Genomic DNA, 25,824 nt, shown 5'->3' with positions numbered 1-25,824 from the left:
TCTCCTCTCATTATGTGGCCCAGATATTCCAGTTTTTTCGTTTGTATGGTTTTTATGACTTCGCATTCCTTCCCCATCTTCAGCAGAACATCTTGATTTGTTACCCTTTCTGTCCATCGTATTTTCCACATTATCCTGTAACACCACATCTCGAATGCCTCAATGTTTTTGATGTTTATCTTTTTCAGTGTCCAGGCTTCCATGCCGTACAGCAGAACGGCGAAAACATAGCTCCTTAACATTCTCGTTCTTAAGTTTATATTTATGTCCCGGCTGCATAGGAACTTTTTCATTTTGACAAACGATTGTCTCGCTATCTCTATTCGTCTCTTGATTTCTCTTGTCTGGTCATTAGTATCAGTGAAGCAAACCCCTAAATATTTGTAGGACGTAACTCTTTCAACTGACTGATTATTTATGGTTAAATTCACATTGGTGTATAGCTTCTTTGTTACAATCATGAATTTAGTCTTTTTGATGTTCAGTTTTAGACCATACTTTTTGGTATGGGTGTTTATGTTTTCCATCAAAAACTGTAAATTTGCTAGGTTATCTGTTAATACCAATGTTTTGTTCTAGGAGCGCTTCCTGACATATTGTTTCGCTATATATATTGAATAATAGTGGAGAAAGCACACAACCCTGACGCACACCTCGACGAATCTCAATTTCTTCGGTTAACTCATTATCAACTTTGATTTTTGCTGTTTGTCCCCAGTACAACCTGGATATGATGTTAATGTCGCGACTGTCGATGTTTTTGCTTCTTAGGATTTCATATAGCTTTTGGTGTCTGACTTTATCGAAGGCCTTCTCAAAATCTATGAAACCTACGTAGTCTTGGTCTTGGTTTACATCCAAACATCTTTACATTAACACACTTAGACCAAACAAAGCTTCCCGTGTTCCCAGTCCATCTCTGAATCCAAACTGTGTGGCGCTTATGTCCTCTTCTAATTTATTAAATATTCTTTTGTGAATTATTTTAAAAAATACTTTTAGTGTGTGGCTCATCAATGCTATAGTTCTGTGGTCTGAACACTCTCTGGCGTTATTCGTCTTCGGGATTGTGACAAAAGTAGAGGAGAGCCATTTCTTTGGTATGATGCCTGTTCTATAAATTGTGTTAAAGAGGTTCACCATTATTTCAAGTGCGTCGTCGTCTATTAGTTTCAACAATTCTACAGGAATTTCATCTGGTCCTGCAGCTTTACCCCCTTTTGTGTTCCTTATAGCATATTCTACCTCGCTTTTTAGGATTTCAGGCCCTGTTGTGTCGTCTGTAGGTTCTGCCACTGCTATTTCTGGTCTTCCGTCTGCAAAAAGTTCTTCAATGTATTCTGTCCATCTTGCCAGTTTTTCATTTAAATCTGTAATTATTTTACCTTTTTTGTCCTTTACTATGGATGCTTCTTTCACTTTTTTACCTGTTATTTCCTTGATCTTTTTATGCATGTTAAAGCTATCGTACTTTCTATCACTCTAAAGGGACTCTAGAGCACATTATCTAGGAGCATGGACTTCATGAGATGTACTGATCATTGAGAAACCTTCAGAGAAGGCAAGAAAAGGAGAGCAGTATAGATCTGTACATCGCAGTGTGACGTCCCTAAAATATAGTCACAGTAATAGGATAAAAACAGAATATCTAGAATGTGCGTTTGACATTCAACAAATACAAATAGATGATAATAGTAGATAATTAAGTCATTTTACACCATTTAAAATAATACCTAGGATCAGTATTAAGATGCATATAGTAGAGTTGCAAACCGTATAAAAGAGAAACACGATAGATCTTATAGGCCTCAATGTATATTCTCCCATAAAAGTAGTAAAAGTAACAGTATTTGCGAGAATCAGGTTATAGTAACAGAATCGCCAAGAAACAAACTGTTGGATATGTTAAGTGAGATTCATCTTGGAATAGTGAAAACCAAGTTAAGTGGTGGAAGTGACTTTTTAGAAATAGTATAATTTGTTAGTCAGTACCAAACATGTCGAACTATAATTACACTGAAAATACTACAACCATGTACAATACTACAAACTTGGACAACAAATGGAAACATTTTCAAGAATTTATGTGGACTTTTTTGATAGAGACTTGGTAATAATAGTACTTTGAAATGGCTATGAATTCATAAAATCTCTACGCCCGTAACAAAATTACGTAAAAAAAAAATAGTACATTTGGTCTTTTTTTAGTGTTAGTGGCAGATAATGTAAATCCACTAATAGTGAACAATTTCGTAAATTTCATAAATTAAATAGACAATATCTAACGGAGCAAAGGTGAAGTATGGTCCCTTTCTTAAAAAATATCCCTGTTTCCTTATGCAAAAACTATAATTTTTTGTTGAAGTGCATAATTTTTGGTGAGCAATATATTTCAACATTACACCGTTAATAGAAGAGGAAAAATAGAGTATAATTACTTTCTTAAAAATATCCCTGGTTCCATATCTAGAAACTATACTGTTTTGTAAAAGTGCATTATTTTGGTGAACAGTATATTTAACATAACACAAACTGAAGTATGAGGAATTTTTTTGTTCATCAAACTTTGATACCCACTTTGTTTGATTTATATGTACATATATATGGTATATATGCATATATATTTAAAAATACTGTGTATATAAATAAGTACAGGTAGTAAATTATGGTCATACACATTGAGAAAAAATTCACACTGAGAATCAAAGCGATGGAGTACAGTAAATCTCTGGGGCTTTATCATACTTTATATATTTATCAAAAATTCCCCAGGTAATTACGTGGTTTTAGCTTTTGTATTTGGTTAATCAAGTATTAAATCCTCACCTATAAAATATGCATCGACCGCTAGCTTTAAAGTTTAGTATACACTAGTAGACAAAAGTAGTATTTCATAATAGTGATAGCCTAAAGACGAATAGAGGAATCGATTGAAGACGGTTTCGAATAAATCTCAAAAACATGGTATAGAAAATGTTTTACACATCCACTATCTATTTACGTATCTCATTCCATCCATTCTTGGACGAAATAATGTTTCTTAATTACGCTGGTCTCTGAACAATGCTATTATCATCAATATAGTTCTAGCACGTTTATTAAGGTCATCAAATGCTTTTATTGCAAAACACAGCAAAGTAAATGTCCACCAGTGATTAAAATCGACAAAAGAACATTCCACAGAACTATATAAAATATCGAAATCCAAAAGAATAACAATTACTAAAGAATATTTACAAACTAATAATCTAGAGTATGTGAAACAAAAGAAATGTCTGAAGAGGGGAAGAAAGAGAGGATAATATTTAAGAACAGCTCGATACTACTACTACTATATACAGAATGTCCATAAACGCTTTTCAGCAGAGGAAGTCCAGCAGTTCAAATACCTAGTAAAATATTTAATACCACAAATTAGTGATTGAATTATGATAATGATCTTAAACTGACTCTCCGTGAAAGCATACCGAGTAACAGAAGAGCTTTCAAATGATGTTTCAAATGACATATGCTGTTATTAAAAAAATACTTACTCGTAAGTATTTATAGTAATTGATTTATTTTGTAGGATAATTCTTTAGTTCACAAAGCTCGAATATTAAGAAAAGCGACAATAGATATTTTGAGACGGCCAGCAAAAGCTGACTTGAACCCCATTGAAAATGTATGGTGCATCCTAATCAAAAAGATATATCAAAGAGGCTAGACCGGCAAATCGCGGTAAACAATGAGAAATTGAATACGCTTGGGAAGAATTCGTACGATCTTTATTTAATTTTGTCAATCCAAGAGATCGGAAAGTGTTTGGGCATCTAATAGCCTTGCAAGAGAATATTAGTAAACTAATAAGAATAATATATTTATGCCTCGGGGAATTATTCATTTTTCCTTGTGATGTTGTTTTTAAAGCATTCGTTATTAAAGTAGAAGTTAAAGTAGTTGTAGAAGTAATAGTAGAGGCTTGGACGTCATGTCATACATTGCTTAAAGAACTATAGAGAAAAATCGTAATTAGAGTAGGTTGTGTTTACATTTAAATGACACTGATCAGCAATTCAGTCATTTTGAAAATATTAAATGTCAGTACATGAGGTATTTTGTTTTGAATTTTAAACAAACAATTTATCCACAATTTGAGGCGCGCAAATACGTATTTTGAGACGTGAAGAACATGTAATTTTAGAATTTGGCTTTGTGTATTTTAATATGTGATACTTCTTCTTCAGGTTCCTTCTCCTATCGGAGGTTGGAAATCATCATCGCTATTTTAATTTTATTGGCCGCGCTTCTGAATAATTCTAATGAGCTGCAACCGAACCACTCTCTCAAATTTCTTAGCCAGGATATTTTGCGTCGTCCTGGGTTTCTCTTCCCTTGCATAATTAATCTAAGTAATACGTACTTCTCGCCCCTCATTATATGACCCAGATATTGAATCTTTCTAATTTTAATAGTTTTTATGACTTCACATTCTTTCTTCATTCTTTGTAACACCTCTATATTAGTTACTTTTTCAGTCCACGATATCCTGTGCATTCTCCTGTAGCACCACATCTCAAAGGAGTTTAATTTTTTGATTTCAGACTGTTTTATTGTCCACGCTTCCATGCCGTATAGTAAAGTAGAAAAAACATAACAACGTAGCATTCTTGTGCGGATCTCTAGATTAAAGTTACGGTTGCAAAGTAAGTTCTTCAATGTTATGAATGTTGTAACTTACAACAGTTAAAAATATTTTTAATGAAATGTATATTGTTGTTCAACTGCCCGTATGTTATCTGCTATGTCTATATCTCTTTTTGACCTGTTAAAAACGCAGATACTTCCCCCGCTACGCCTCGAGGAGAACACATTTTTAGTCAGTCACCAACTAACAGCGGTTGAGTGCGTACCGTATGGGGTTTTATCTTCGTTTACGCAATGACGCTCTAAAATTTGTATTACCAGCCTCCGTAGATAAGGAATTTTGTTTAATGCTACTGTACTGTGTGTAATAGAATTTTGTAGTATACCAACGTTGCAGTTATTTATCATAATTAGTGAACCAGCCCTGGAAAAACAGTAAAGTCTAAAATAAGTTTAGCTACGAACATAATACCTGTTCGTACTCTAAGTGTATATTAGCAAGGTTCATTGGCTAAGCTTTATACAATGAACTCCTTCAAATCTTCAAATATGTGATACAGTTTTGTCTAAAAGTGAATGCTAGACTTAATAGTTATAAAATTACAATATTTGTAGGTCGAAGATATAACATTGGATTTTACCATTACATGAGCACAATTCAAGCTAATACTTAATATTATATAAGAATAAAAATATCGTGTAAATAATTTACATTGATAAAAACATGAATATGATAATTTCTTATATTTAAAATTACAATTTTTGTTGGATCTCCCTTACTTATTTATAATAATATATAAAAATATAGGAAATATTGTGACTCAAGGCAAGACAGTGGAATAATAAAAAATAGCCATTTGGCTAGTATAATGTTATAAAGAGAAAACTAAATAAAGTTGGTATAAAGTTTTGGTATAATAACGTAAATAAATGTTTTGCAACTGACTATGTTAGAAATAGAAAGTTAAGTATAAAAATGATGCAATCGATTTAGTTTGGTTGTATTAATCTAATATCAGAATGTATTAGGATTGTAATGGAATATTAAATAAGTGATTCCATTTCCTCTTCACTCGGAAAACAATCATCACTAGTAAAGAGCTTGAACTACACACTTATATTACTTCTGAACAAGGTTCTTTGTTCCCATAAAGTAAATATGTACATTAATAAGTTTAGACGCATCACTAATAACAGCCCCCCGACGAGAATTTTCATCAAAATTCAAAGTTACCTTCAATGACTTCTGCTAGACTACTTCGATATGAATCATGTTTCTGATCACGTTAACGTCGCCTGTTTTTCTAGAGCTTCTATTAATCAACCTTCACCTTCTTTCGAAAAAATGCTTAACGAAGAAATTAAATGTATCTGCCATGAATCAATAAAAGAAATTTCAACATACGATCTAACCTAAATTAAAGATGCTAGACAGACAAAGATCTTATTTTATCAAGAATTAAATCTGATTTAACAAAATCAAAATGAACATGATTTCACTTTAGAAGAACAGATAATTTTTAAATGTCAGAGAATTGTCATTCCAACTTAAATCCAATAACTGGTTCTATCCGAACTTCATAGCACTCACATGGGCATTACAAAGATGAAGCAACTTGCAAGAAAATATTGCTATTGGAAAAACATAGATAAAGGTATTCAAATTATGGTCAACCTGCGTTGAAATTCGAAAATCACCTTCAAAAGCTCCACTACATCACTGCAACAGAAAATTTACTATGCGGGTCTATTCCAAGGTTTTTATTTTTTGGTAGTAGTTGACGCTAAATCACGATGAGCTGAAATCAAAGTACTTAGTGATGCGCCAACATCAGAAAAAAACCATTGATCTTCTGTTAGCGATATGTTCTGTTCACAGATATACTAAGATATGGTATCAGACTACGCTATATTTTTGTAACTGATCAATTTAAAAAAATTCAAAAATCAATGGAATTTTCCAAAAGTTTATTGCTCCTGGTCACCCTGCTACAAATGTCTTAGGTGAACGAAACGTTCAAACCCTAAAAATAAGACTTAAACCTTCGTCCACTGATCGTATATACAATGCATAAAAAAGTACAAGAAATTCGTTTAAAATATAGAGCTACGCCACTTTCCTGTAGGAAATCACCAGCTGAAATATACTTAAACAGAATTTTAAGAATCAAACTCGATGCACTACGTCCACCAAAACTTACCAGATCAGAAAATCAACCCTCTGGTGCAAGAAAGTTAAATGTGTGTGTGTGTGTGTGTGTGTGTGTGTGTGTGTGTGTGAGAGAGAGAGAGAGAGAGAGAGAGAGAGAGAGAGTACAAGTAAGGTGTTACCAAGGAAACAAGGAACTTTGGAACAATTGTTAAAGAGTGCGGATTTTTACATTACTAAATCCAACTTGATCTATTGTGTAAAACATCACATTGACCAAATTCGTAAAACCACGGTACCTAAAAAGAAACCTTTGTAAACGACCTAGAACTAATTCGTTATCAGCCACAATATCAAGAACATGCCTTACATCTTCTGTCGTCTATCCAACTTTCAGTTCCTCCAGTTAATTTACATCCAAACCATATCAATGAAAATGGAGATCCGATGTTAGAGTCTGATAATCAACTAGTGCCCATTAATGAACCTGCTGCTGAAGAATGTATTGCTGTTAACAATTGACCACAATAGCCGCCTATACCTGAACATCCGCAATTAAGAAGATCTGAACGAATTCGACATCCCTATTCAAGATTTCAGAATTACATTATTTAATTCTTTTGTATTTTTATGTTGAAAATAGCGTGGGTGACTATAATATCCTCCTTTATTATAGGATCACCCGGCAATGTTTATATGTTTTGTCATGTAATATGAATATGTCAAAACAGTTAACAGTTGTCATATTATGATTATAAAAATTGTCTAATTACTTTATAGAAATATATAATAGGTTAGGTATATTCAAGGAAGTCTGATGTCAAAGATTAGATAAGGACTATAAAATTGTGTATAACAATCTTCTTCTTTATCATTGAAAGGTATAGTCAAACGTCAATTATTTAAAAAAATGGCGACTGACTAAATAACTTTAATATTGCAAATACAGATTCTTAAGTAACTACAAATACATCGCACCATTTTTCTCACGGTCGAGTCCTTATACCATTTTTCAAAGTAAAAACGGTGCACGTCACAATTTATATAAAGTGACGTCATTTATATTTAAAATTTCCAGAACGTCAACCTTAGAGTTCAAATTTTCCTAACACAGCTAATAATACGAAACCCATACGGAACTGCTCGATCTTTCATAGGCGTCAACATGGTATAATAATCAGAAAAATGTAATCATGATTATAATGGGAATTTTAGAATTATATTGATTAAATAACCAAAAATATTTGTTATTATTAATAATATAAATTTTATGAAATAACTCTGTAAGTCTAATATTCCACAAAATAATAATTTTAATTAAATAGATTAGACAATTTTACGCAACTGATACGAGAATACTTCAAATTTTAATGACATTTCAGCGTGTGGCAAAATTGTTTAAAGTGTTGCCGCTTTTTTAGAGTAAGAAAATGTTGTTTATATTTTGATTTCTTACACAATTTGATCATAATATATTATATATTAATAAATTTTATTTATAAATACATATTAAATTTAGATTAATAGCTTTAAAAAACTAATTAAACTCGGTTCGCTAATCCCAGTCCGAACTGTCTAGTGAATTTAGTAATTATTTTTTTGCGAAGTTAGTTACTTTTTGACAGACTAAAAGTGGCTGGAAATTACTATACAACCAAGCACCCGTACTCATAGCCAATATTAATAGTAAACAAACTAAATAGTAAATAAAATAGAACTTTGCAAATTACCGACAATCAATATTTATTTATCTGCACCATATAATAAATAGTTATGTTAAATTATAACAACTAAATATATATTTTTTAAATATATACTACTCAAAATTTGATGGGTTTAGTATACACTTCGACTATTTAGAATAATTCTTCTTTTTTTAAAGAAAGAAGTCTGTAATAGCAGGATACTTGAGCTATTAATACTGAGAAGTAGGAATTGTTGTGTTGTAGGTTTCCGACAATGAATCTGTCAAAATTTGTCCGAGCTAAGCGAATGGAGTTTATTGTTGTGTATTGTGATTGTGCTATGCCAAAACAACTAAATAGTCTGTAGAAAGCTGATAAGCTTTCATATAAGATAGATTATTTTGAACAAGAAATAATGGCGGGACGTTTTTACTATTAATGCTCTAAAAGAGGTAAGTTAAAGAATTAAGAATATATAATTTTGTATTAAAATGTTTTCTTATGTATTTTAGTGTGTTGCAGTAGTCTTAAAACTAAGTGTATTTACTGTTAATATAACAACTTGACAAACAGTTGGCATTTTAAAAATTCCTCACTTACTAACTATTATGATGTTTTGGCAACGCTGTGGGGTTCTGACGTCGTAAATCTTGAATGACGTGCAATTATTTTTATATGAAACATTCTATAATGATTTCTCTTACTATAATTTACACGCCACCATTGAACTACAATTGCAAGCTGTTCCGCAGGCTATGCCTTTGAAGCGATAACCTGACAATCTTATTGAATTTCAAGTATAGTTATCGTTTCCATGCGAAAATTACACAGTGGCTAGTAATCAGATACATATGAAAGTACGTGTTACGTGTACTTTTCATACGGATGGATATATATATATATATATATATATATATATATATATATATATATATATATGTATATATATATATATATATATATATATATATATATATATATATATATATATAGATATATTATAAAATAAAGAGTCTGACTAAATCGATTGCATCAGTTTTGGTTATTTATTTTGATAATTTTGTAACAAAGTAGTATTTTTGCTCATTTTTCGTATTTCACAAAATGTTGCTTTCAAGCTTACATAAATAAGTAATAATATATTATGCTAGCTCCACATTCTCGAGATACATCTGGCTGTTGGTGAGCTTCCGATAGGCGAGAGAGATCACGCTATCGGTCCAACATAGACTATAAAACTACAAAATATCGAGAGTGTGATGAGCTTGGAAACTTCTTTAGCTTGTGCTCTTGACTTGGTGGTAAGTCAACATCGAATAGAGACTCGCCAAAACATACTCTCGGCCTTGCCCTCCACTCCTATCGAAAGTATGGATGTAGCACTGGAATCGTCAACCGTTTTTGGAGCAATAATTGTTTTCTCTTTAACATTGATAATACTGATGTGAAGTAATCTTATGATTTAAGGAAGATCGTGAAGTTTATGTTCAGTATACATGTTTTCCAACCTATCATACACAAGAGCAGTGATTTCTAAAGTGTGCGGTAGTAATTCCATTGCTTCCAGTATAACTTTTTCATCTCCACATACCTAAACAACAAAATTTATAAGTAAGCGATTTAGATATATAAAAACTATTAAAAAAGAATAGTTACTTCTAAATCACAGATTTTAGTATTAAAAAAATGTCAGTATAAAATTACGAATGAAAATGTATTTAAGGAAGAAAAAAACCTATTAACAAACGTTTTAACAAAAAATGATTACCCATTGTCATTTATAAACAAAAAATGTCATAAGATTGAAGAAAGGAAACAACATAACACCATAAAAAATCCAGTAAACGGCATATCATAAAAATTAAAATGGATAGGAAATAAATACATCAAACAACCAATATATTGTATTCTGACAAAAACCAAATAAAAAAACACACAAGAGGAATCAAAGAACTGCATCTATAAAATACCCTGTGAATGTAACAATTTCTATGTGGGAGAAACCGCAAGACCACTAAATGTCGAGTAAACGAGCATGAAACATACATCAAAAACAGGGACTTCGACAGATCACAGATATGCAAACATGCCTGGGATAATGAGCCAGAGTTCAATTGAATAATGCATGAATAGTCATGAAAGAAACAGACATGAAAAAGAGGAAAGTCAAAGAAGCAGCAGAAAAATGTGTAGCAAACCCATCAGAAGAATATACCATGCTTTGGTTGCCAATACTAAAAGAAGAAGTTAGCAACAAGAATATACCAACATGTCAGAGACACATCACCTATACATGAGCTAAACAACTCAAACCATGAGCAAACTGTCCGCTGGCCAGATCGAGGCCGAGTGAGTTGCTGTCGATTTGGTCAGCAGCCAACAATACACAACAAACAGGTGTATAACCTCCTTATTTTAATTTTTTTTTAATACTTTGAAAGCGATTTCCGGAGTGGAAGTCGAAACGTCAAAAACAAACATAAAATGTAATTTTCATTACAAGCAATTGTGCCTTAATCTAATATAAACATAATATTCAACATAAAATTGAATGTTTATAGTAATTCAAAGCGGTAATAGGGTAAATGAGGCACTAATCTCAAAATCTCAAATCAATTCAAATGATGCTACTCGAATGTGATTTTGTCACCAAATTGTTGCAATAAAATTAGCGTAGGTAACATTCGACATTTATTGTTTGCTCCGTTTCTAAGCACTTAGATCAATATAATTTCATCGGAATTCCATAACATACTTGCGATAGATTCTTTAGCTTTCTTCAATGGACTTTTTTTCAGCCTCGGTTATGCAGGATTCCTCCAGCGTCACCACGATGATGTCCGAGACCGAATGCAGGGGTTGTTTGGACACCATCGCCGCCAATGCCAGAGACCTACCTGCTAAAAAAAAACCCTCCTTAGCGGTGAATTTCCGGCAGGATCGCCCTGATTGGGACGCAACATCGGCACGGCATTCACCAGATCTCTCATTCACGCACAATGTCGCACAATTCTCACGCATTCTAGCACTTTCTCACTACGACTGAATTCTCTCCCTCCGTTCCTTCCTGTTCATGTTCAATCTAGCCCCTTCTCATTCTGCCTTTTCTTGCTTGCTCCTGGGCACCTGCCAGCCTTCGGGTCGCCTTACTTCTTGTTTCTTTCTCTCCACCATTCTCTTCACATATCACTGAACTGCTCTTCTAGCTCTACTTCCTAGCTCTCTCTTAATCAGGCTCCTCTCACCTATCCATATATCTAATACCAATAGAGTGTGTGAGACAGTGATATTCCACAGTATAGGCATTTGTCATTTTCTGCCTTTCCAAATCTGTAAAGGTATGCCCTGAAGCAACCATGTCCTGCGAGCATCTGCGTCAGGAAGTAATCCAAACGCCGGTGCCCGCAGTCCATCTATCTTCTCAGATTAGGAATCAGCGACTTAGTCCACTGCGACACCCTTCTATCTCGTCCCATTCCTCTTGGCACACCATTATGGACATCTCCCTTCCTTCTTTTTTTAAACTTTCTATTGCTATGTCTTCATTTCTTCTTTCGTATATTCTTCCTCTTTCCTTCACTAAGACGTGCATCGGAATACACCCTGTAATAACTCCCAACGCCTCGGCAGAGACTGTTCTGTATGCACATGCCACCTTCAATAGACTCTTCCTATCTGCTTAGGTGAGCTGCTTTCTGTACGCCTTTGTTAAAATTGCAGTACTCCAGACAGGCGCAGCGTAGAGGACGATCGATTGCACAACAGAATGAAGGGCCTTCCTCCTCTCAGTTTTGGGCCCTCCGATGTTCGGAGGGCCCAAAACAAACGCAATTGAATGAAAGATCGCGCGACCACATACAAGGTGGAGCAGTAAACGCAGTCCCATGCGCGTTTCTTAATAAAATAAAATAGAATAAATAAAAAGAAATAAAATACGATAAAATAAATTAAAATAAAATAAATTATATAAAATTAAATTAAAATAAATTGTATAATATTAAATTAAAATAAAATAAAAAAAAATTTTGCCTTATGTATGTCAGAGCGCATATGTCAATTCGTCTTTTATTCAAACGTGAACTGTCATACGTCAACTGCTAACCTTCAAGTCATTCTTTCACTATGCCCAAATCAGCTAAGAACCAAACTACTGAACATCCTTTGGCGCTAATGTCCAGTGCTTCACTGCTCTACATAGACCTCCCGTCCGAATGATCTCAATCAGGGTCCTATAGACGAATATTCAGCACAGTAAGGCTTCCGCAGAGCTTCTGTTGTCATAGGAGGATTAGATATCGCCTTGATAAAAGAGTCTTTGGTATACAAGTGCCAAATAAAAGGTTCATCAGAAAAAAAAGATTTTTATTCTTTTGATTCTTAAATAAAGGGATATAAAGAAGACAAAATGTAAAGAAAAATATTTCAAACTTTTCATACAATAAGTAACGATTCATCAACTTACTCTTTCTAGTAATACTTCTTTAGTAGGCAGTGTATAAATTGCTACTTGTGCCCCAGACCTGATCAGGTAAGGATGATGTTTCGATAATGTTTGATCATATGCTGATCTACATATAGTTGAGGTACCTTCTTCATTCTTGATGTCTTTAAGCTTTTCCAGGAATAGTCTGATAAAATCTAAATTGAAATGAAAAAATATTAACAATATATCGAATATAAATACAATATAACTTCATATAAAATAAATATGTTTATACATAGACCCAAGTAAGTAAATAAGGCGATTTAATAAATCAACAAAATATCAACGTTAATGTTACAAGTATTATGAAAGCATATAAAAAATATTAATTCCAATGAAAACTGTTTATAGAACAAAAAGCTTTATTTAAATCTGAAGAGTTATTTTTGAAAACCTACAATCCACATAAAGAGCTCTATTGGCGTTTCTGTTTGTAATTTTGTGACAAATTTATACACAGTTCCATAAAATCATCGCACCTGATGTTTTTCAATTTCGTAAAAAGATCAACACATAAAATGTTTTAGCTTATACTTTTGATAAATTAAATTACAACATTTAATTTCATTAAAAAATATAATATAAACCACACCAGCAAAAAAACTCATGAAAATTGAACCAAAATAAATCGATTCAACGGAATATCGAGGAAACCGACAGCTAACAAACTTATTTTAACCGGTAGAATACTATAGATTTACAGGTCTGTGTAAGTGATGCAATTCGACTATATGTATGTGACGTATATTTTTGTAAATTTGTGTCCTAGAGGAACTGTACACCAGGTTATAAGACTACCTCATCTCTGAGTTATCTGATCTGAACGGGAGTTAACTTTGATGACCGTTAACCTATTGAACCGAAATTTAACAGAGTTATTCATCAGACCAAGAGGAATTTATGTACAAAGTTTCAACACATTAGGTTTTTTCTTTCAATACTTATCACAAAGACAGACGACGATAAGATTAGTAAATCATATAAGGTAATACAAGTTCTAATCAATATTCTCCCATTTTTCGATAGTACGTTTCTGGACGAACACAAGTTTTAAGACATCTCTAAAATTGATCCCAGATATGCTCGGTCTAACTCTAGAAGGGCTTATAGCAGGTCATTCTAGGCGTTCCATTTCAATTTCCTCTAATTATTGAAGTACACACCTAGCAACCTATGGCCTGGCATATCTGACATGAACAACAACGTTAGAAGTAATAAAAGAGGCAAACGAAACATACTATTGGAAAATGTTCCTGATGTAAGAATTCTTATTTAAATACGGTTTCCGAAAAATAATCAACTTAGTTTTTTATCTAACGAAATACCACCCCACGATAATGGCGTAAATCGTTTACCTCGCCTTCTCCATGGCATCCGTCACGTGAATGAAGACTGCCGTTGTTTTCAGTTCTGAATGTTTGGTATCAGCGTAGGTGGAAAGTTGTACTGATTTGTCTGAAGCCGCTTATTGAGGGTGTATATAATGATTTTATTAGTTGAGCACAAGACACTTATTCCGTGATAATGTCCATATTCCTTCTTTAGAAACTTTTCGAAATCGGCAATAGACCTGACCATTTGTACTCCTGACTTAAGTCATCTGATCACTTGGAAAACACTTCAAGACCTATTCGGTTCAGACCATGCACCTATAAGGGTGGAATTAAAGGATCAAACCAACTCATATAAATATAACCAGTATTCACAAAAGTGGAATTTAAAGAAAGCTGACTGGAAATTATATGAACAATTTTCGGAAGATATCTTCTCTCAATCTAAAGATATAAATTCATATGAAAAAGTTTTGCACAATATAAATACAACTGCATCCTACCGCATCCCCAAATTTAAAATAAAAAAACCAACTTCCAGAGGAAAATACTGGTGGGATTTAGAATGTGAGGAAACAGTCAGAAGAAGACGGAAAAGTTTTTGTATATTCAAAGATCATCCAAACCAAGAAAACCTACTTAAGTATAAAAAAGATGATGCTTACGTCAAGAAGATCACTAAACAAGCTAAAAGAAATAGCTGGAGAGATTATGTCAGGTCCTTAAATAGGTCGGTCCCTATTAAAGATGTATGGTCAAAAGTTCATCGACTAAAAAATAGAAAAACTAAGAACAAAGTCCCTATAATGCTGTCGGAAGCTTCATGGATCGAACAGTTCCACCAAAATATCACTCCACTGTCTGCAGAATTAGTAATTCCTGATCTACAAATGAATGACTATCCAGAACAAATCCGCTTCTTAATCAAACCATTTTCTGACACTGAACTTTACTTTTCGTTAAAGAAAAACTCAAATTCAGCAACAGTTGCTGATGAAATCCATTACTCGATGCTATCAAATCTTTCAAAAATTGTACAATGAAATTTGGTCACGCCGCATAAAGATTCCTGACGATTGGTACGTTTATACTATTCTCCCGATCATAAAATCCGGAAAATCGTTAAATAATTGGGATTCTTACCGTCCAATAGGACTGGCTTCATGTATACTTAAAACATATGAGAGACTTATTAAAAACCGTCTGGAATTTTGGTTAGAAAAGAACGACCTATTACCAAAAACTCAGTTTGGTTTTAGAAAAGGTAAATCCACACAAGAAAGCTTCAGTCACTTACTGATAGACATTTATGGTTCCTTTACTTATAAGAAAGCAATTAGTGCTTTGTTTTTAGATATAAAAGGGGCTTATGACAATGTTAACCTCAACATTCTATATGCGAAAATGTTGGAAATAGGAATACCTGAAACTGTAACATGGAATATTATTAATTTGTATATTAATCGATCAGTACACGTTAGATTAAATGGAGATAAATCTAACACACGGTACACATCTTTGGGACTCCCACAAGGTAGCATCTTGAGTCCTCTGTTATATATTCTGTATACTGCTGATTTAGAAAATAAACTTCCTCAACATATAAAAATCTTATAGTATGCTGATGATGTTGCAATCTATGTAGAAAATAAGTCAGTAGATAAATGTAATGAATACCTTAAATCAGGATTGAATATTATAAAAAAATGGGCGACAGATAAGAATTTAACAATCTCGGAGAGTAAATCAACCATTGTTACTTTCACCAGAAAACGATATTCTCCTACAAACCACCTACAATTTGATAATTATAAAATTCATTATAAAACTTCAATAAAACTTCTTGGCGTATTCTTAGACTCAAAATTAAATTGGGAAGCACACAAATTATATATTACTAAGAAAGGAAAACGCAATGAATATCATCAAGACTGTAAGTGTCAGTAACTGGAGAGCTGATTCAAACATCTCAATATTACTATCGGGAAATTTAATGAGATCGATCTTAGATTACGGATCTATATTTTATGGCTCAGCATCAAACGCTGTATTCCAAAAAATCTAAAGTATAAAAAATAAAGCACTTAGGTTAAGCACTGGTTATGTTCATAGTACTCCCATATTCGTCATGGAATGTAAGCTTAATGAACCTCCACTTTCATTACGCAGAGAATTCTTAAGTGAGAAATTTATAGTTAAAGTGGCAGTTAACGATAAACTGTTGTTGAATAAAATTGTACAACTAACCACTACATACCTAACTCATCATTACTGGGAAAAAAGAAGCAGCTTTTAGTTGTGGAAAGTTTTCTCAACGTTTCTAGTTATATTGACGATATATACCAAATGGAACAAACCTCGTTTCGAAAATTAAATTATGAAGATTATTTATCTCCATTTAACTGCCATTTAAGTAATATTCTTGCCACAGATTTTCTTACTAAAATAGACCACCTTCAGTATGTACAACATCATTGGGGGAGATATCAAAAATTATATACAGATGGTTCAAAAATGGACGGCAAAGTTGGATATGCTATATTCTACCCCCAAAAAAGTATAAAGATAAACAACAGATTACCCGACAAAATGACAACTTTCACAGCTAAACTCATAGCAGTCAAAGAAGCCTATAAAAGATGTATGAATCAAAAAGAACTAAACTATGTTATATTTACAGACTGCCAAAGCATTGTACATAATGTTACGAGAAATTATGTTTTCATATTTAACCTGTAAACATGTTATTATTCTAACAATAATGTTCTCCTAGATTCTCTGAAACCTATCTGGTGCCCCCTTTTCTTCGAGAAAGGTCAACACCGCTGCGAGCCACGATGAGACCGGTCTTACTCCATGGTGTTCCAGCCAATTCAGGTCAACATCTGTCTGCTTCGAGGGAATTCCAGAACTAACGGCTGTTTGGTATAAATACGGGAATTTTCATTGTGTGAGACAGTCGAAAATAAATTGTTGTATCGAATAAGTTGTATAATAAATTAATATAAATTAATGTGTTTTTTTAGTGAATTAGAATAAGTGTAGAAGACTGTAATAAATTAGAATAAGTGGAAATAAAGATTAAATAAACTAAGTATTAGAACATTTTTATGATAAATAAAGTTAATAAATTAGACTAATAAACTCAGTTCAATAAACTGAAATATAATTTACATAATTTTGTAGAAAATTATATCATCAATGACATCATAGCACTGAACAGTGAAACTTTGAAATCGGGCAAAAATATCATATTGTGCTGGATAAAAGCACATATTGGTATAAAAAAAACAACGAAATAGTAGATGATCTGGCTAAAAAAGCAACAATGAAAGAATCCACTCTGCAAACCTGTCAACTTACTATGGGAGATTTAATATATGTAATCGGGTCTCTCAAACGGACAAAATGGCAGGGACACTACAACAATTCAGACAAAGGCAAATTTTATAAAAGAATCCAACCCACAGTTTCCGTCAAGACATGGTTTAAACAAGTTTTCAACAGAGGCTTCATCAAAACTATTTGTAGAATAAGAAGCAATCATTGTATGACTCCAGTCTACAAAAGAAAAATAGGCTGGCAAATAATAATGAATGTATATGTGGGGAGCTAGCTGATCTACAACATATGCTGTTAGGATGTCCTTTACATTTTATTGAAATATCAAATTTTTTTACCAAGCTAGTTCGAGTTAATGTTCAATTACCTTCTAATCTAACACATCTTTTAGAGTCAAAGAATATAGATGTATATAAAATTTTATATAGTCATATTAATTGCTTACAATTAAAGCTCTGACAAAAAAAAAACAATAAAAAAATAAAGAATGAAAAAATGGAGAAAAGAAAAAAAGAAAAAAAGTTGCTAAGAAGATCTAAACCTTCGAGGTGACGAATCGGGTTTATGTCTTAGCGTAGTAATAAAAAAATAATAAATAAAAAAAAAATAAGATACAAAAAACAAAACGGCAAAAACAGAGACAATAGTTTTAAATGTAAATACTAACCCTATCTTGTGTAAAGAGAGAACTGAAAACAAATTGACTGACTAAAGACTGCCAATAAAACACACAGACACACACACACACACACACACACACACACACACACACACACACACACACACACACACACACACACACACACACACATATAAGTAATATACTTATTTAAATTTATTGTACTAAGATTATTTCATAACTACTTCTGAATCTAATTAAATTATGGTACCAATAATCACCTCCATACAGTAAAGGCGCTCATTGAAAAATCTGTAGAATACAACAAACCTCTTGTCCTCACTTTCATAGATTTTCATAAAGCTTTCGACACGATCGAAATAGACAGCCTTATAGAAGCAATGAATGACAGCAGGATTGATAATAGGTATAGTAAACTTATTTACAATATTTATTTATAACGGCATTGGAGTATGCCTTTAAGATGGTCAATTGGGACCGTTTCGCAGATGACACTGTCCTTATCACAGATAATTTAGGAGAAGCCACAGATATGTTAAATGAATTGGACTTTGAATGTTCGAAGGTTGGCCTCAGAATGAACTTGACCAAAATCAAGTATATGACAAATATGGTCCCCAATAACCATTTAATTATTCAAAACAAAGTTTTAGACCTGATGGTCTAGAAATCCAAAGACGAATTACTTTAGCGTGGGCAGCCTTTGAAAAACTGCGAGACACACTTAGGGCCAACATACCAATTAGCCTCAAAAGAAAAGTATTTGACCAATGCATATTACCGGTCATGACCTATGGGGCAGAAACTATAACTCTAACCAAGACTACGGCTTCGAAATTGAGAGTGGCACAGAGACGAATGGAACGGTCTATGCTGGGAGTGACGTTGCAGGACCGAATAAGAAACGAAGATCTGCGAAGAAGGGCGAGTATTACTGATATTGTGGAACGCATAGCGAAACTGAAATGGAACTGGGCAGGCCATGTAGTGAGAATGCATGACTTACGATGGACGAACAAAACTACAAATTGGAGGCCAAGAGCAGACAAACGTACTAGAGGAATACCGCCTACACGTTGGGCTGACAACATCAGGCGTATCACCAACAATTGCCAACAAAGAACACAAAATCGCATAGAATGGAGGAGTGTAAGGCAGGCATATGTTCAGCAGTGGACGTGATAAATAAAGGCTGTATGATGATGATGATGATCATGATGACTTCTGAATCTTGTCTGTATACATTTCAGCGCTTAAGAGCTTAAGCTATCTATAGATAGATAGCTCCATTTTATAGAAAATTATACTATATTAATTTAAATCTATGTAACTGTACATTTATAATGTTATAATATCAAATCAAATTTATTTGTATAACTGACAATAAAAGAAAATTTTCAACATTCAGATGATGAAAAGTAAAATAATTATATAACTAAATTTTATAATGCACATAGAATTGTGATTATGTGTAGTAGCTCAACATTCCTAAATTATTCATTTATAAATAAAAAATATTTTTAACTAAAAGGCAAAACAAAAATAATTTTGTTTTGTAGTAATATGCTAATTAAACCGATAAAGCAAATTGTCGTGCCGCAATTAGCGTAAGTAATGCATTTCTGATAAGAAAATTGTATTTTATCTACTACCCATAAGAGGCTTTCATAATGGCATATATATATATATATATATATATATATATATATATATATATATATATATATATATATAATGTTAGTTTTGATATTTCCGCGGGAGCTGTATGTTATATCAATGGTATTCCGGGTTTGACTCCGCGTTAAATGTTGTTGGTTTTGATAAAAACCATTTTGACGACGTTTCGGCAAGATCTCACTTGCCATTTTCAAGTCTCTCTGGATGGTCTGCTTCTTGTCGATGTTCGAGTGGAAGTGAACTTCCACATCATATATATATATATATATATATATATATATATATATATATATATATATATATATATTTATATATAAAAAAAACTACAATATTTTGATCATACAATTTCTCAAGTGGAGGTGAATGAATTAATAGACCTCAAACACATCTAAAGGTTGCATGGATTGACTATCTAAAAAAGTTATATACAGAAGAACAACAAATGATACTGGAACCAGAAACAGCAGACATTACTATAAAAGAAGAATTTCACAATATGCTAGCATGAAATACAAAACACGCTTGACAACTAAAGAACAGAAAGGCTGCAGGTAAAGATGGGATACCAAATGAATTGTTATTATGAATATGAAGAAGAGATAATAACGGATCAACTGCCAACATTATTTAACAAGATCATAAGATACAATAAAATACTAGAAGAATGGAGGACAAGCGAGATAATCTTATTATTCAAAAAGGGTAATAAGGAAAATCCAGAAAACTACAGAGGCATTAACTTGGTAAATACTACCCTGAAACTTACAACAAAAATTTTACAAGAAGGAATAAATCAGATCATAAATTTAGCAGATGAGCAACAAGGTTTCCAAATGGGAATGTTGTGTAGAGGTGCAATATTCGTCATAAAACAGATTATAGAGAAAGCATTAAAAGACAATAGACCTGCATTCCTATGTTTGATCAATTTAAAGAAGGCATTTGACAGAGTAAGACTAGAAAGATGTAATACATATCTTGTATAATAAAGAGATCCATCAAAACAAACAAAATTTTGCTGCATTATTTTTCTAAAACTAAAAATAATATTGTGAGACTAGTTAATTCAAATAGTGCTTTTATATTTCATAAAGAATACACTGCAAATAGCCAAGGATTGCTGAAATATTTTAAGATATAATTTTGAGGTTATAATGACCAATAATTGTGGCACTTGTTCCCAAGATCTTTGTAGTGAAGAAAAGCGAAGATACACATTGCAGAAAAATGCTCTGACTTATCCACATCCGAGATACAGGCAATTATTTTGTAGAAACGTCTTCTTATGTACTTTTGCACTACCTGTCATGATGCATTTAAGATTGTTCCTATGTTTGTGTGAAGATTTGCCAAGCTGGAAGGAGAAATCACCAGTCTCAAAGAAAAGATTACATTAATGAAAAATAACAATTCATCGACCACAGCCAATTCTATTTTTTATAAAGTACAACAACATAATAGATAGAGCTCAAAATCTTATGATTTATAAAATTACTGAATATAACTATAATGTATTAGCTGATCACATTAGCTATGACAAATCTCAGGTGTGTGAGGTCTTTCATTTACTTGGCTTACAGCAGGAGGAATCCACTATGTCACATGTTGTCATAGTTGGCAAAGTGTCCAATTACAATCAAGCTAGACCAGTCAATTTTTCATGGAAAGAAAGTCATATTCTTTCTATATTTAAAAATGGTCAGAAAGACAACATTGAAAATTATCGTATCATTTGTATACAATCTGCAATTCCTGATTGAATTCCTAACTTCTTAAGAAAAAAGTACCACAACTAAAAAATCTCAAACGCTCATTTACTATCAAGTTTCAAGTTCAATCACAAAAACAATAAAATTAATATTTTGGCCTTTAGGTCACAGAATCTTGTCAATACCAATGTCAAGTCATTTACAAATTAATGATAGTTGATCCTTGGATCAGTAACTGCTGTAATGAAAATAAAATGAAGGTTAAAGCACCTTTAGATAAAATGATGATATCCATTTGATATCTAAAAATAACCTACAAAATTGTAAGAAAGTAATGTAAACTTTTAAGAAAAATAAAATTGATAATAACAGATAGTGCTGATATTAGCAATTTCAAAAATAAAGTAACATCTGTGTAGAAATATTTAACAAACACATAAACAGCGAAGCAACTGATATTATCAAGATCAAGCAAAATAGAATTTTTTCATGCAAGACAGTTAATGGATAATTCACAGGGACCAAGGCAAAGAGTAAAGGAAAAAGTAGACTCAATAGCTAAAATTAAAAAAAAGGTAATTCCAATGACAAATACCTAACAGCACAAAGATGAAAATCTAATTAGTCAGGTTCACAATAACATTTGCAATGGATAAAACCACAGTTATAACAGATGAAACGAACCTAAAAATACTAGAAAAAAAATCATTAGAACCATATATAGACCAAACTTAACTAGAGATGCTGAAAGAAGAGCAGCAAGACATAAAAGAAGCATTTAACAAGAAAGAGAAAGTAAATACAAAAAATATATAAAATTAAAATAATTATAATGGATAGGACAGGTAATGAGAAGATCACCAACAGAAATAATTACAGTAATTACAAACTGAATTCCAATGCAACAAAGAGGTAAAGGAGTGCCAAAAAGGAAACAGTGACATGACACACTAAGATATAAATTAATGGGAATATCAGATTGGACAACAAAATTCAGAGATATCAAAATACGGAATAAAATTACTACCTCAGCCAGGTCACATTCTAAAACTATAAAAAATAATAAAAGGAGGAGTGATCCACATGTCACATATTATTTTTTAGTGTTTTTTTTATTTAGTAAGATTTGAACAGCGTGGGGTAATTTGACTAATTTGCTTATACTATGACCAGATCAATTCATAAACATGAACTTTAGGAGTTAATTAGGCTTGTTATATTATCAGATTATCACATTAAGTATTTGTAAGTTTCATTTTATGTTGCTAAGTGATATTTCTCCTAGGAATTGTCTAATATTTGTATTTGATGAATATGAACACACAATATTGTACGAATATGAACACACAAGCAGATTGATGTGTGTGCTTAAGTATACAATAAAGAGTGTACTATACAATAAAGAGTGTACTTAAGTATACAATAAATATTTTTGCCTTATCTTCTCTACATAGGTTTATAGACAATATTTGATTTATGACTTTCAATGACTGCAATACCTATTAGTTATAAAGGATCAAAACTTACCTAGACCTCGATGTAACCTAAGTAATGTCCTGGACCCGGAAACGTATTTCTTTTTGTTTAATAAATCATTCTCCTTTTCATAAATTATCATAGATTTAGCACTGATGAAATTCTCTTGTGATTCTTCAATGAACTTTCTCAAAATATCAATTTTTGCTTTTAAATCTTTACTAACAAATCCAAACATCCTCCCCATTAAGGTAAAAAATCTGGAATTTTTTATTTTTGTGATAAAGTCTTAGTCTTAGTAAACAAAAGATACCTACTTGTTAAGTTCATCAAAACTATCTAAATATTCCTGTAAGCGAACATCGTCGTCATCTAGTAAAGATGCTTCAAAATTATTTTTGACTATTTTAATATCAAATTGTTCGCTATTTTGAGCCATTTTAATTGATCTTTTATAAAATATTGCAGCTTTTAACTATTCGACAATATTGTTGCTTCTCTACGTCTACGCTGACGTTTTCTACTTCAATGTCAATCGTGATAAATACTTTCTTTCTTCGTCATGCTTGTGACAATTGATACATTCTTTCTTTGTTTTAAGAGTATTGTTTGTTAAAATGTAGGTATTGGATGTGTATAGACATCCGATATTTCGGGAGACTAAATAGATAAATATATTGCTTATGCTGCTTATAATAAACAATCTATGAAATTTGCTAAATAGTACGAAAAATAAAATGGATCAAGCAGAGCACATTATATGTTTGGTTAAACAAATAATTCTCAACAACGCTAAAGCGTAAACTATATTCTTATGAACTACCTAACTTATTCTGTAGCGTTAGTTCAAGACATCTGCCGGCTAACTTCTTTCATCCCTTGATTCCCTTGCCATCTTTAATGTCTCCATTTGGAAATCGTCATATACCTTCGTTAGATTCTTTTGATCTCCATTGTGATCACGTCTTTTTTATATTTTGTTGTACACTGTTCAATCTATTGTCACTTTTGTTTGGGAATTTGTTAATCTTTCTTTCTTTTTCGCCTTCCTTATACCCTTTCAAGTGATCTTTTTGGATTAGTTAAATTACTTTTTGCTAAAACCCATTTCTTCAATTCATTTCTATTTTCTGCCATTACTTTCATTTCTTCGAGAGTTTTGCTTAATTTTTTTCGTTTTTATAATGTGCTCTATCCATTTCTTTCTTGGTCTGCTTTTTTCTTTTTTGTAGCATTCTTTGTTTCGTTTATTATTCTTGTTATTCTACTGTATTGCATTTTCACCAACCAAGTGTCCTTACCAGTTCAGTTGTCTCTTTATTGTTTTATTCATTAATAGTTCTTGATTGCCTCTTCCCTTATTATCTCAAGTCTTGCTTTATCACAATTTTCTTTTTTAACTATATTATTATTATTTAAATATTTAATTCTCACTCGCATACAGTAACTTCGGCATCGCTATTGTATTGTATATTGTTATCTTGATCTCTTGGGTTATGATCTATCATGAAGGCTTCTAAAGGCAGAAGCTTTACCAGTTGTAATAATTGGTAATATATTGTAACGTAAAAGCTAATTTCGACGTACTCCATATAACGGATGCATCTCTTAGAACGATGATGCGTATTCGAGAACCTTCAAGATGTATGCAAATAATATAGACGCATATGCGTCTATATTCTTTCAGGTATTGACCGGCTTGTGAGGTGTTCATACAAGCGGGAATAGGGGTGGACTATTCCAGATAATTCTAGTGAATAAGTATTTCTGTTTTAAGGAGCGCTGTTGTTAGTTTTAGTTAGTTGATAAGAGAATATCGTAATGTAAACTTTAAATAAATAGTTTATATAAATTAGAACCGCTCGTTTTATTGCTAAAGACTTTTGAAGTTTTGAAAAGTATTATTCATTGGAAACATCCGCGTAGTTCGGTAGTGATTTTTGAACGAATGGAGATGACCAAAAGGCATTCCAATATACATGGAGTGAAGAGTGTCAAAAAGCTTTCGAACAACTACAAATGACTCTGATCAGTGTACCGATTCTAAGCTACCCGAGACAGGCAGGAAGATTTTGTTTTGGATACCGCTGCCAGTAACAATGTAATAGGAGCTGTCTCTTCCAAATCCAAGATGGATAGGAAAAAGTCATCACTTACTTTAGCAAAGTCTAGTCGAAACCAGAAATAAACTATTGCGTTACCAGCAGAGAATTGTTAGGCGTAGTGCAGTCTTTCCATAAATATTTGTATGACAGAAAGTTTCTTCTTCGAACGGATAACGCCGCTCTAAAATGGCTCTTACAATTCCGTAATCCAGAGGGGCAAATGGTAAGAGGTTTAGAACGATTACAAGAATATAATTAAAAGATCGAACACAGGGCTGGAAGAGTTCACTTAAATGCTGATGCCCTTCGAGACTACCATGCAGTGCAAATTGTAATCACTGTCTTAAATTAGAGGAACGACTTTGCCCTGTGAGGCGAACCACCGTCAATACTGATCAATGGCAGCCTCAACAGCTACTGGACGCCCAAGCAGATGATACATGTATAAAAAGAGTATTGGATTGGATGCGTCGAGGTGAGAGACCTTTTTGGCAAGACATTAGTGCATGTAGTACAGAAGTCAAGTCCTACTGAAGCCAATGGAATTACTTGGTACTAAAAGATGATCTTCTGTATAGAACATTTGAGAACGATGATGATA

At 32.6% G+C, this 25,824-nt stretch overlaps 1 protein-coding gene across 1 annotated transcript; it reads right to left on the bottom strand.

Moving 5' to 3' along the window:
- Positions 1-9,425: 9,425 nt before the first annotated feature.
- LOC140431860 (ceramide-1-phosphate transfer protein) lies at positions 9,426-23,657 on the bottom strand. Its single transcript, XM_072519737.1, has 4 exons — positions 23,436-23,657; positions 23,170-23,378; positions 12,923-13,098; positions 9,426-10,051 (listed from the first exon to the last, which is right to left on the bottom strand). The coding sequence occupies exons 1-4, from the start codon at positions 23,555-23,557 to the stop codon at positions 9,923-9,925; spliced, it is 636 nt and encodes a 211-aa protein (XP_072375838.1). The 5' UTR covers positions 23,558-23,657; the 3' UTR covers positions 9,426-9,922.
- Positions 23,658-25,824: the final 2,167 nt, after the last annotated feature.

The sequence above is a fragment of the Diabrotica undecimpunctata genome, chromosome 1 (genome assembly GCF_040954645.1).
Source record: "Diabrotica undecimpunctata isolate CICGRU chromosome 1, icDiaUnde3, whole genome shotgun sequence".
NCBI classification, from domain to species: Eukaryota; Metazoa; Arthropoda; class Insecta; order Coleoptera; family Chrysomelidae; genus Diabrotica; species Diabrotica undecimpunctata.
This window is presented reverse-complemented; position numbering and strand designations above follow the sequence as displayed.